At 51.0% G+C, this 13095-nt stretch overlaps 1 protein-coding gene across 3 annotated transcripts in view; it reads right to left on the reverse strand.

Moving 5' to 3' along the window:
• Ptpru (protein tyrosine phosphatase receptor type U) overlaps positions 1-13095 on the reverse strand; it is a 74343-nt gene that overhangs the window by 33080 nt on the left and 28168 nt on the right. For all 3 annotated transcript variants that reach the window (XM_028759555.1, XM_028759554.1, XM_028759556.1), the window contains exons 8-14: positions 10597-10905; positions 6262-6371; positions 5811-6012; positions 5398-5500; positions 2492-2765; positions 1697-1733; positions 844-982 (exon numbers count right to left, since the gene is read on the reverse strand). In XM_028759555.1, coding sequence (XP_028615388.1) covers positions 844-982; positions 1697-1733; positions 2492-2765; positions 5398-5500; positions 5811-6012; positions 6262-6371; positions 10597-10905 — 1174 coding nt within the window. The remainder of the gene's footprint in view (positions 1-843; positions 983-1696; positions 1734-2491; positions 2766-5397; positions 5501-5810; positions 6013-6261; positions 6372-10596; positions 10906-13095) is intronic.

The raw sequence follows: 13095 nt of genomic DNA on the forward strand, positions 1-13095 counted from the left end.
TAAGGTGCTCGAGCCACCATGGTCTGGACGTGCCTGGTGAGAATGTGGCTGCAGGCAGAGGGGTCTCAGGAGTTCCCACCCTGCCTCCAACTCTGCTTGATGCACTGTGTTCTGGAGGTTGGGGGGGGGGTTGTTTTGTTGCTTTGATCTTTTGTCTTGTTTTGGAACAAGGTAACCCAGGCAACCCAGTACACAGTAGAGATGACAAAGACGGCCTTGAACTTTTGATCCTCCTCCATCCATCTCTGGAATGTTACATGTTTGACATCATTTCTGGTTTATGCCAGGCTGGGCACTGAACCTAGGGCTTCATGTGTGCTAGGCAAGCACTCACCATAGTGAGGGAGGTTGTCAGTGTTGACATGCTCTGTGCTTTAAAACCATTCTAATCACTAGACAAGATGTCCATCAACCCCCTGGCAGTTCTCCCACTCAGGGGCTCTGGGCCTGCACAGTCAGTCAGGGCAGATACCCTGGCTAGAGGGCCAAGTCCCAGTCAGGGAGTCTCTATCCCTTCCTATTGGAACAGCCCCTGTAGGCAAAGGAGAGCAGTGCCTGCTTCCAACACAGCTCCTTGGCACCAAGCAGAATATGCATTCCTGGAGAGTGGTACCTGGCACCAGCCAGACCTGTGCTCCAGCCACAACAATGCCCTTTGCTGAGTCTCTGACTCCCACTGCCCAGTGTGTGTTAATCCACAGGCCCAGTGCCCAGGCTGGCAACCCTCCACATACTTTGCCACCAGACGAGCTGCTCTACCAACCCCAGCCATCGCTCCTCTATGCCCAGCAGGCTTTCCAAGTGTAGGGGCCCCCAGTAGGTCAGGGCACTGGTCCCACTCACCCTTTACGGATGATGACAATGATGGCCCCCAGGAGGAGAATGAGGACGGCAAGGCCACCTGCACAGATGCCCAGGATAAGCCCCATCTCCTCCGATCTCTGGGACACTTCGAGGGGTCGCTTGCTCTCCTTACACGCAGCTGGGGAGAACAAAGAGGACAGAGAAGCAAAGGGGCAAAGGTCACCCAGGCCAGGATCTGAGTACCGAGGCCCCAAACAGGTTGCACCAACACGCATGCGCAGAGGCCCAGTTCTTCATCAGGCACTGCTCCACAGTTCAACCAGGGCTGGATCTCCTAACCCCACCTCTCAGCCAACAGCCCCCCTTCATATTTCAACTCAGCCTCGCTAGGGCCTCCCCTAGGATCTTCCGAGAACTGAGGGCACCCGGGGCCTTCGGAACTACCCTCTTGCCCACCTGCCAGGTGATGGAATGGGTAAAGTATCTATGTCACAAATGATACATCCCAAGATGTAACCAACCACAGCCCGTGTCTAGAAGAGGGACTCGCATCACAGTCTCCCTGTCGGTCTCCGTCTGTCTTTCCCCAGAACCAGGGACCAGTCACCATCACCCTCAAGACACAAGTTCAATGGCTTTCTCTCTACAAGCTGGTCCCTGTCTCTGTCAAGTGTCCCTTCCATCACTAAAGGGTGGGAGAGGCTGCCTGCTGTCCGGCTTGAGAGAAGAAGCCATTGAAATGGGCCAGGACGGGAAGCCCTTCCTGACTACAGCCAATCGCAGCCTTATTATGCTCACGTAGTCCTGTCCGCGTTCTTAGCCCTGGGTTCCCTGGAGCTGAATGGATAAGAGGCCAGGCCTGGGTAGGGCTGAAGATACCTAGTGGACTCACCTTTCCTGGCAATTCGGATGCAGTTCAGTCGGGTTTCCTGGAAGTACAGATAAAGGGACTCAGAGACACAAAAGCCAAACGCACACACCACAGATCAGAAACGCTCGTTCTGAGTCAGGGCTCACATGTCAGCTGCAAAGTGTTAACTAAGGACACTCCACAGAGCTGTGCTTTAAGCCCAGTGAAATCGGAGGACACAAAGACAGCATAGGAAAGTGGTGGAGACTCGGACATGAGGCCAGGAACTCAATCCAGGTGTCTGCTAAAAAGTGAGAGAATCCAGGGCTGGAGCACTGAGGAACAGACACCGAAAGAAGAGGGCAGAGCTCAGGGAGAAGGGAGAGTGGGGTGGAGGTGGGGCCTGGGGGTGAGGTGGGGCCTGGGGTGGAGGTGGGACCTGGGGTAGAGGTGGGGCCCTGGACCTCTGGAGGTGGGGCCTGGGGTGGAAGTGGGGCCTGGGTGGAGGTGGGGCCTGGGGTGGAGGTGGGGCCTGGGGTGGAGGTGGGGCCTGGGGTGGAGGTGGGGCCTGGGGTGGAGGTGGGGCCTGGGGTGGAGGTGGGCTTCTGAAAAGAGACATCTAAAAGAAGGCAAGCAAGGGGGCCTGGACAGCAGGAGTACTGGGGCATCTGTGAGAAGTAGTCTCGGATCAGTAGAGTAAGGCTCAATGGAAGGGGGTTAGCTTATAGAGAAGTCTAGGACCAGGCCTCAGGCCTCAGTGATAGGTCTTCCCAAAGGCTCCGCACCCTACCACCCACTTCCCCAGCCTACACCACCAGGACCCAACTGGCCCCTCACCCCTTTCAGGTGGCTTGCTGCCTGGAAATAGATGAGGTAGGCCTTCCTGGGCTCAAGCGGTGGGTTCCAGAAGCCACGATAAGTCTGGTTGTCACCCACAGTGAAAGGCATGGCCTCAAGCAGGCTGCTGGCAGCAAGTTCAGCCCCAAAGTAGTGCACCAGGCCTCGAGCCAGGGCCGTCTCAAAGGTCAGAGGTACCGAGAAGCAGTCCTGACCTCCGGGCTCCCGCCGCAAGCGCCGTGGTCGCTCTTCCTCCACGACCACCTGGTAGACACTGGACAGGGAAGAGATAGTGCGAGTGATCACAGAGAGCCCAGAGAGAGCCTTCAGGTGGTGAAGGTCAGGGACTTTAACTCTGCCTTTTTCCAGACCAGCAAGTCAGATGCTTCTGGACCTCAGTTTTCTCCTCTGCAAGATGGGAGTGACCCAGGGTGTAGACAGAAATGGCAGTTAGCTAATGAGTGCCATTATTATTGCTGACACCAGCTGTAGCTCTGCACCATAAGGACAAACCCGATGGTCCACTGGACCTCGTCAGTGAGCCCTCTTGTGTGTGACACAGAACCTGGAACACAGAAACAATGACTCTTCTCTAGGTAAATGATGACTAGGGTAAGGCGACATTTACTGTGTTCAGGTGAGAGGCCCTGTGCTGGGACTGAGGAACCTGGACCTCCCAGAACTATCTATCCACAGCAGGAAAGAGACTGTCACTAAGCAAACAAGCATATCCTGGTGCTGTCTAGAGCCCTCTGTCTATAAACTGGAACCCATTGTGCCCTACAGGGCCTTCATGCCCTGACTTGTGTCCACTTCTGACCACCACGGTTCTGTGGGCTTCGGCTGTGGGCTCCTCCAGTCCACCATGGGACTAAGCCAGAGTAAACTGTGTGAGGTCTGGTGTGTTTAAATTATTTCCCTTACAGCTCAGTCTGTGACGCCCACCTGTGACGCCCACCTGTGACGTCCACCTGTGACGCCCACCTGTGACGCCCACCTGTGACGCCCACCTGTGACGTCCACCTGTGACGTCCACCTGTGAGACCCTGCCTGCCAACCCGTGCTCTTGGAAGCAGGAAAGCCTTTGCCTTCCCTGCAGTTCCAAGTGCACAAAGTCAGTTTACTACCTGTCACAAAATTGCTACAAACACCAGCCCAGGTCCCTCTCAGCCCCCTAGGCTAAGGTCAAGCCACCTCCAGTCTCAAGTACTCCCAGAAGATGACGAAGGTAACTCACGTTAGCCTCAATCTGGAATGATATCTAAGAAAAAGGAGCCTCTAAGAGATGAAGGGACATGCCAGGGTCACCGGCCCACCATGTCCCATCTCCCTGTTCCCATCTAGCTTGGCCTGTGGAGCTCACAGGATCCCTCTAGAGGACACTGAGGGAGAAGTTTCCTGAGTCCTTCCTGATGATGCTACACAAGGACCCAGGAGGCTTCAGAAAATAAGGTAATATGGCAGGGGCCTGAAAGTCAGCCCCAAGCAGGCTGTGGTAGCAAATATGGGAGAGACCCAGCAAGTGAGGAAGAGAAGTGAAAGGGCAGGGTGAGAAGGTAGAGGACTGCCTAGGGCACCACCTATGTTGGACAGCCACCAGTCCCCACTAGAGGAGGAGACCCAAGGGGAAGAGGAGCTTGGGACTTCCCAAAGAGCCACACCCACCCCTCCCATCTCCTGGCCAAACAGACCACAAAGGCAACCGTGAGATGACCCCACACACATTTCCTGTCTGTACTTCAGCACACATGTGCGCACAGATGGACACACACATACACACATACACACACACAGGAGAGGCTTTGCAGGTTAAGACAGCTAACATGGCCGGCAACTTGACTGGATTGAGAAACACCTAGGAGGCCAGCAAAGCACACCTCTGGGCATGTGTACAAAGGCATGTCCAGAGAGGACCACCTAAGAGTGGAAGACCTGTTGTAAGTGTGGGGGCACCATCTCATGGGCTGAGGGTACAGATGGAATAAAGTCAGGGAAGGAGGAAGCTAGCCAGCTTGAACCTTGGTATTCTCTCTCTACTTTCCAGTTACCCTGAGGTAAGTCAGCAGCCCCAGCCTAGCATTTCCTCACTACCCTGATGCTCTGCCTACGGGTACAGGGCAGAGCATCCATGGACTGAAACCTCTAAAACCATAAGACAAATTGACTCTTCTCTTCAGTTGTTTTGCTAGCATGTCTAATTTAGTGCTCTGAACGGGGTCCCATGAGGGTAAAATGACTGTGTACATGAAGTCCTAGCACACCTAGAGGACACCCTCTAGGTAAGTCACACTTGCGTGAACACCCTCACCTTCTCAAATGCATGCAGACTCATACTGATTCCCCATGTGCCTCTCACCCACCCTCACATCTCCATGCCAAACACACCACAGGGGCAACCCCGAGATGAGCCCCCCCCCACCCAATCTGTACCCCAGTGCACATGCAAACACACACACACACCAGAGGCAGCCACTGTGACAACAGTAATCCCAGAGTCCTCCAGAGAGTGGGAAAACAGAAAAGCTGTGTACTCCATAGGGATAGCCTTATCCGTCTGGTTGCCTACCCTTCCAGAATGCCCACTCCTGTACCTCCAGAAGCAGAACTAGCTAGAAAATACAAGGCCCCAAGTATTTCACTTCTCCTAAATGTCTGATGAACCAACCACCCTGGTGAGGCCTAAACCAATCCTTCTCCAAACTGGACACTGTCCAGGCAACCCATGATGTCACCAGCAGAGACCTGCAGTCTTGGCAGGAAAGGAGCACGGCTCCAAGCCTGCCACCACCCAGAATCATGGAGTGCCCTCCTCAACTCTGAGCCCAGGCAGGAAACAGGGTAACCAGAGAGCTGGCCAAATCAGAGGAGCGGCCTGCTGCCTACCCTCTCCTCGCAGGCTTCCCCACCTGATGGGGGCTCCACGGCCCTGAGCCGGCCTCAACAGCACAGTGATGGTGTTCTCAGACTCGCCCAGGGGTGATGGAATGTCAGCATAATCAAAGCTGGGAGCTGAGAAGAGACAGAGACACAAGCATGGAGCCTGGCCACTGGGCCAGGAAGACCAGACCTCCACCCCCCAAGACTTAACATCATGTTCCCTTGATCTAAGCTTTCCTGGCCCCTGATCTTAGGCACTGACCTCTGACCTCCAGCTTCTGACCTCAACTCTGATTCACCTACTATATTCTCCTGACTCCTTACTTCAGCCTTTAAATGGCTCGTTTACCTTACCAAGGTCCTCTGTACCCACTCTAGGCTGCTCTGCCCCTCCATATCCTTGCATCCCTGCCATCCTGGACCCCCTCCCAAGGAAGCTCACCTGAGATGTTGGTGGTTATCTCGGTGAGAGCTGCCTGGCCAAAGCCCTTGCTTGTGCGAGCACGCACGGAGAATAGATACGTGGTGCCGGGGTGCAGGTTGGAGAAGACATGGTAGGTCTCATTTCGGAGTTTAGAGATGGTGCGTCTCGGGCCAGGCACGTTCACTGCTGGGTCTGAGGACTCAATGCTTTGGTAGCTGATCTGGGGGTAAGAGGAGCAAGTAGGTGGCACAGGACGGGGATGGATGTTACTCTCCAGGAACCCCACCCTCATTCCACAGAAACTAAAGATGCACCTGACCTGCCCGCTACCTGGCTCAGAATTCACAGGACCATCATGGAAGTGGCTTTGAGACCCACCTCTGTCTTCCCACACACCTCTCTCTCTATCACAGCACAGGAAGGAATTCTGACCTCCCACTTCCCACCTCCCACCAGGGCCCCTGTTCACCTCATACTGAGTGATGAGGCCGTTGGGTTCCTGGGGTTCCTCCCACTTGAGAAAGATCATGTCCTCCAGTGGAGTGAAGGTTAGGGACTCAGCTGCAATCCCACCAGGCACTGGAAGGGAAGGGTGGAGGCTGAGGAAAACGGGCTTTGGTTCACGCTTCAGCCTTGCCTCTTCCTAACTGTTCTAGCTGGGCTGTTTAGCCTCCCTGAACCTCAGTTTTTGCATCTATGAATGGGCATGACATAGTCTCCCTCTCATCAGAACTAAATAATATGAGGTATGCAAAGTTCCAAACCCGGCATGGCCTATTCCACAGGGGAACAAAGCTTTCCTCCATCTTTCAGGGCAAGCAGGTTCCATGCAGGCTCCCGCTCCAGCTGGTAGCTTTCAGGAAATGTAGATATTTACCAGAGAAAGGAAAACAATTGCAGTAGGGGGTTGGGATCATGGGTGGAGATGTTTTCCTGTCTAAAATGATCTTAATTACATAAACAATCTCAATGAGACTGAAGACACTTAACAGCACCGACAATCACATTATACGAGTGCTATGAAATTTTCCATATGGGCGCTGTGAGGCATGGGTCAGCTTGGTTTGGGCTGCAGTATATACACTCTTAATAACAAACACAGCAGAGGGAGGGAGAGGCAGCGTCTGACCAGGAACACACTTTGAGAAATCTTTATGAGGAAGCGGGGTAGGGGTGGAGGTCATCGAGCAGGGACAGCGGAACCACGGATAAGAATCCATGACAGCTGGATGGAAGAGTCGGCCCAGTGGGTGAAGTATGGGGACCAGGGTTTGAATCCCCAACACCCATGCAAAAGCCAGGCACTTGGTGTGCATCTGTAACCCAGCACTGGGGGTTAGAGGGCAGAGACAGGTGGGTTTCTCGGGACTTGATGGCCAGCCAGCCAAACAGAAACACGGGGATCCAGGCTCAGTGCAGCCTTGCCTTGAGAAATAAGGTAGAAAGCAATAGAGGAAGCTGTCCAACATCAGCATCTGGCCTACACACTCATATACACACTCACACACTCACATACACTCATACTCTCAGAGAGAGAGAGAGAGAGAGGTGAACAAGCACACAAACATACAGTGAGAGCTAAGTATTCAGTTAAAGCAAGAATTTCCCAAGATCATACTCCACCTACCAAAACTGTTTAAAAAAGAAGAAGAAAAAAAGAAAGAAAAGACAATTCTCAGGTCAGTAAGGTCACGGAACCACAAAAGTTTCATTCACCACCGGTGGAGTATAAATTGGCACGGTTGGGAAACTGTCTAGCTAAAATCTACTAAAGATGAACACACGCCCTTGCAACCTAGCCATTCTCTCCTACACACACCCACACAACGAATGAATATCTACCAAAAATAATCTACCCAGACTTTCTTCAAAGTATTGCTCAAAGCAACCCCAAATCGGAATCCACCTGGATACTTCCCAACAGTTAACAGAAAGTAGATACAGAGGGAGGGCTGGTTTGTAGAATGAACCACATAGTCCTGAGAACGCATTTGCTAGGACCGTGCATGTCACAGTCAGATCTCCTGAGAGCATAGAGTTCACAGAAACAAGTGGGCACAAAGCAAACGTCTACTGCATGACTCTGCTTACACAAAGCCAGAACCAAGAAGAAATTCTCAAATAGCGTTATCTGGAAGGATAGTGGTTACCCTTGGGAGGTGGTGAATGCAGGGAGCATGAGTGGCCTTCCAGGGGGTTGGGAGTGGGGATATGATTTCTTCCTTTGGATGTGAGTTTCCTGAGGTGTCCAGGCTATGGGAATTTATTGGACTGACTTAAGATAAGCACCCTGGATGATGGAATGAGGTGGACTGCCCGTAGCTCTGGGGACCAACTGACATGCAGAGATCATGAGAGTTGAGTCGTCTGGTGTTTAACTACAGGTTGTGCAAAGCTGTGAGGCAATCGCAGCCATTACTTGCTCCTGCCCCAGAAAACCTTCAGTGGGTATGCAGACGCTGGAGGTGAGTGGGGTCCAGGGAAATCCAATGAGGTGGACTGAGTTCTCTATGGGCTACTGCTATAAATAGAGTGTGTGTGTGCACCTGTATGCATGTATATTACATACACAACAGAAAACTGCACACATGAGCAACCAGACAACCTCTGAGCCAATCCCTCTTACAGGTTCCTGGGAATCTGCAGGAGTTTAGAGAAGGCTTTGGACATGCGCTGACCTTACAGTGCAGCTGCTAGGAATGGCAGGAATGGCTGCGTGTGATGGTACAGACCTATAAGCCCAACAGTTAGGAAAGGGAAGTAGAGAGCCAGGCGGTGGTGGCACACGCCTTTAATCCCAGCACTTGGGAGGCAGAGGCAGGCGGATTTCTGAGTTCAAGGCCAGCCTGGTCTACAGAGTGAGTTCCAGGACAGCCCGGACTATAAAGAGAAACCCTGCCTCAAAAAACCAAAAAAAAAAAAACCAAAATGGAAAGGGAAGTAGAAAGACCAACATAAATTCAAGGACAACCTGCTCGACAACTCTCTCTCTCGCTCTCTCTCTCTCTCTCTCTCTCTCTCTCACACACACACACACACACACACACTCAAAAACTTAAAAATAAGTGATTCTGATGGGAGCAAAGTTGGTGGTTAAAGTATGTCCTTAGCATGTGCAAGGTGATGGGTTCAATTCCCAGAACCAAAACAAAACATCAAAACTGGCATTAGAGCCAGGTTTACAAAGCCCTGCCTACCCTGCCAATCACAGACTCGCTTTGTGAGCTCATCTGTCCCATGGTACTAGAAACAGCAGCCTGCCGCCCAGGGTGGTCATGGGGGTCGTATGCATTAATATGTAGAAACCCTCACCCTGGCATCTGACATGGAGCATGTGCTTAAGGGCGGGCAGTGCAACTTATGTAGAACACTGTACCCAACAGCGACAGGCTGAGCGACAGGGCACATCCACCAAAATGTAACCACTTGCTGGGCCATGAAGCAAGGGTCACATTTCAAAAGACTATGTGTAGAATGCCTACTCTGACCACAGTGGATTAGGCCAGAAATCAATAACAAAAAGATAATTCATTAGAAGCCCTCCTTGGTGGACCAGGGATGTGTCTCAGTGGCAGAGTGCATGCCTTGCATGTACAAGGTCCAGATAGCAATATCAATCCCCAGTAAACAGACATCACACACACACACACACACACACACACACACACACACATACACACCAGTTCTAAGTGCTTAGATATCAAAAGTGGGCAGGTGGTGGTGGTGCACGCCTTTAATCCCAGCACACTCAGGAGGCAGAGGCAGGCGGATTTCTGAGTTCGAGGCCAGACTGGTCTACAGAGTGAGTTCCAGAACACCCAGGGCTACACAGAGAAACACTGCCTTATTTAAAAAAAAAAAATCCACCCACCTCCCCACCCCAAAAAAAGATAAAGAAAAATGAAATTAATTCTAATTTCTTTTAGTAATTATCAAAGTAATCTAAATGACTTTTGAGTCAAAGAGGAAATTATTACAGCAATTAGGAAAGGTTTCAAACCGAATCGTAATGAAAACAGAACGTACGGGTGGGCTGAGGACAGAGCTCGGTGGTGCAGAACCGTGCTCATCATGTACAAGTCCGGGATAAAGCTCCACACACGGACCGGAGGATGCAGCTTAAGCAGAGCATAAAGAAAACCATACAGCCTCCAATTTGCACGTTAGCAATTAGGCTCAAGCCAAGCACGCAGCGCAGGCCAACAATTTCAGCACCAAGGAATCAGAAGCAAGAGGATTAGAGGTTGAGGCCAGCCTCTACTACATAGCAAGACCGTGTCAGAAAAAGGGATGGGGGCGGGGGCGGAATAAAGTCTCAAAAAGCTAAAAGTGGGGCTGGAGAGGTGTCTCCGTTGGTAAAGTGCTTGCTAGGCAAACAGGAGAACCCAGATTTGGTTCCCCAGCAACCACGTGAAAGCCAGGCAGGAGAGTGAGGCAGATCCCTGGAGCTTGCTGGTCAGCCAAGTTGGCCTGCTGGTGAGGTCCTGGTTCAGTGACAGGCCGTCTCAAAAACAAACAAACAAACAAAAAACCAAGGCAGAAAGTGACTGAATACATCCAAATCTATTTCACAAGTGTAAACTGTTATTAAAAACCTTGCGGTGAGGAAAATTTCTGGTCCAAATTAGCTGCTGAATTCTTCTAGAGCCTTAAAGAAGAAATCATACTAACCTAAGAACCCACAGTCTCTCCAGGAATGAGTCGTGGTCACCACTACCTTGCTAGAATCCCCTCCATGAATCTGAGCATTGGCCCTGGGTCTGGGAGGCGCGCAGAACTCTGGGAATCCATCTGGCATGCTTACCATCTTCATCTGTCTGGAAGGTGACCTCCTTGCCCTCCTTGCGCCCCTCCGGGTTGGTGAGAATCAGACGCACGTGGACGTTCCTGAACGGCAGCAGATTCTTGATGGTGTAGCGGCTGGCACCCTGCTCCATCTTCACACACTCCCGGATGGTCTGGTTGTGGCTGCCACCCAGGGTGTAGTGATAGCAAAGGGACACCGCATAGGTATGACAACGCGTGACATTGTAGCCCAGGGGCTCCCACTGCAGGGTCAGCTGGCGAGCCTGGATCTCAGCAAAAGCCAGGCCTTTGGGGGCCCTCGTGGGCTCTGGAGGAAGTAAGGAGAAGGTTGAGGGAATAGGAAAGTGAAAAGGAGAGGAAGAAAGCATCAGTCAACTGCCAGCAATCACTCCTCCTCTCCCCCAGAAACTCCAGACACCCTCAGAACTGAGCAGGCTAATACCGTATGCTCTGGAGTAAGGTGACACTCGAGAATCCTGGCCCTACCACCTGCAGCCAGCAATCAGATTCCACCTCTTTCAGCCTTAGTTTCCTGAACTGTAGGACCTAGATTTGGGTCCCCAGCACCCTCATAGAAGCAAGGCCCCCTGGGAAGATAGCTAGACTACACTGTGACTGTCATGGCAATACATGTGAACCAGGTGTGGCAAACGCTAACACACCATAACCCTTCAGAAACAATAACTACTGGGCTGGTGGGGTGGCTCAGTGGGTAAAGATGCATAGCCAAGCCTAATGACCTGAGTACAATTCCTGAGACTCATTTGGTAGAAGAAAAGAACTAACTTCATAGGGTTGTCCTTTGACCTCAATATTCACAGTATAGCCCCACCACACACATACAATAGATAGATAGATAGATAGATAGATAGATAGATAGATAGATAGATAGATATCAATGTAAAACAAAACCTTTAGCTATTACAAGCATAGTGGCTCATGCCTATAATCCTAGCACTTAGGAGGTTAGCCTGGGCTACCTGTCTCAAAATGAAAAGGCATACCATAATTAGCACAATATGCCCCCTAGTTCAAGAACATTCTGAACAACACTGGGCCAGGCCAATCAGAATCAACCTGTGGCTATATTGTCTTCGTTTACTAATTCTAAACTTATTGTAAAACCATTTATAGTAATATAGAGAGAATTACAGTGATATATACAAACCAGGATGATGGGAGCTAGGACGGCAAATACCACAATGACAGAGGATGTGTGGAAAGCAGAAATGGAAATTCCTGTCATTAAGCCCCAGGTAGGGCTCTATGGGTAAGGTGCAGATTCGATGGTAAGTTCCCTGACTGCCAAAGCCACAGAGAAACTGCAATCTGCCAGCAATGATAGTACTGTAATTAATATGTAGGGGATTTGGAAGGGCCCAGCATCTTTCAGGAGGCTTGAAAATGGTTTATCTCATTTAATCTTTGTTGAGCCACAATGAGATGGGGTCTGCCGCCATTGACCTGCCATACAATGAGAAGGCAGAGCCGTGGGGCTTAGGTGAGGAGGCCATACTCACAAAATCAGAGGTGAAGCTAGGATTGAAACCTAAGCAGGCCGGCACCAGAACCCACACTCTTACCTGCCTCTGCCCTGGTCCTCAGGAGGAACTCACCTAAGAGTCACACACATGCCACAGAGAGACACAGCAGCTCCAACAGGAGGGACAGGCAGGCCATGCTACACAGTCTCTTACTGACTCCATAGGCTAAAATATGTCCCCATTTTGTAAATAGAGAAAGTGGGGGCCTAGAGAGATAGCTTAGTAGGTAAAATGCTTGCTTTGCAGGGCAAAGACAGAGTTCAACTCCCAGAATTCACATAAAAATGGATATGGTGGTGTGTGCTTGTAATCCGGCACCAAGGAGGCAGAGGCAGACAGATCTCTGGGACAAGATGGCCAGACAGTTTGGATTATCTGGTGAGCTCTAGGGCACTGTGAGACCATCTCAACACACAAGTTGAGGGTAATGACCTGGATATGGTTCCTAAGACACACGTGGGAAGAGTAAATTACTGTCTCCTGCAAACTGCCCTCTGACCTCCATGCACGTACTATGGTATGTGTGCTCACACACACATGCACACACACACACAGAAACTTACACACAACCATACACACCACACACACACGTAGAGACACAGACACACACACACCACATACACAACACACATATACATTACACACATATATCACACACAGACACACACAGAAATACACAAACACAACCATACACACCACATACAAACATACACACACATAACCATACATACCACACACAAACATACACACACATGGCACATGCACACACACCACATACACAACGCATACACAACATACACCCACATACCACATGAACACATCACACATACCCCACACTCATACTCCACACAGACTCCATGCATACATACCATATCATACACACACACCATAACACACACACACACACACCTCTTCCAAAGTGAAACCAGGAGAGACCCAGGGCTCAGCCCATA

The sequence above is a fragment of the Grammomys surdaster genome, unplaced genomic scaffold (assembly GCF_004785775.1).
Source record: "Grammomys surdaster isolate TR1022 unplaced genomic scaffold, NIH_TR_1.0 126313, whole genome shotgun sequence".
Lineage (NCBI taxonomy): Eukaryota > Metazoa > Chordata > Mammalia > Rodentia > Muridae > Grammomys > Grammomys surdaster.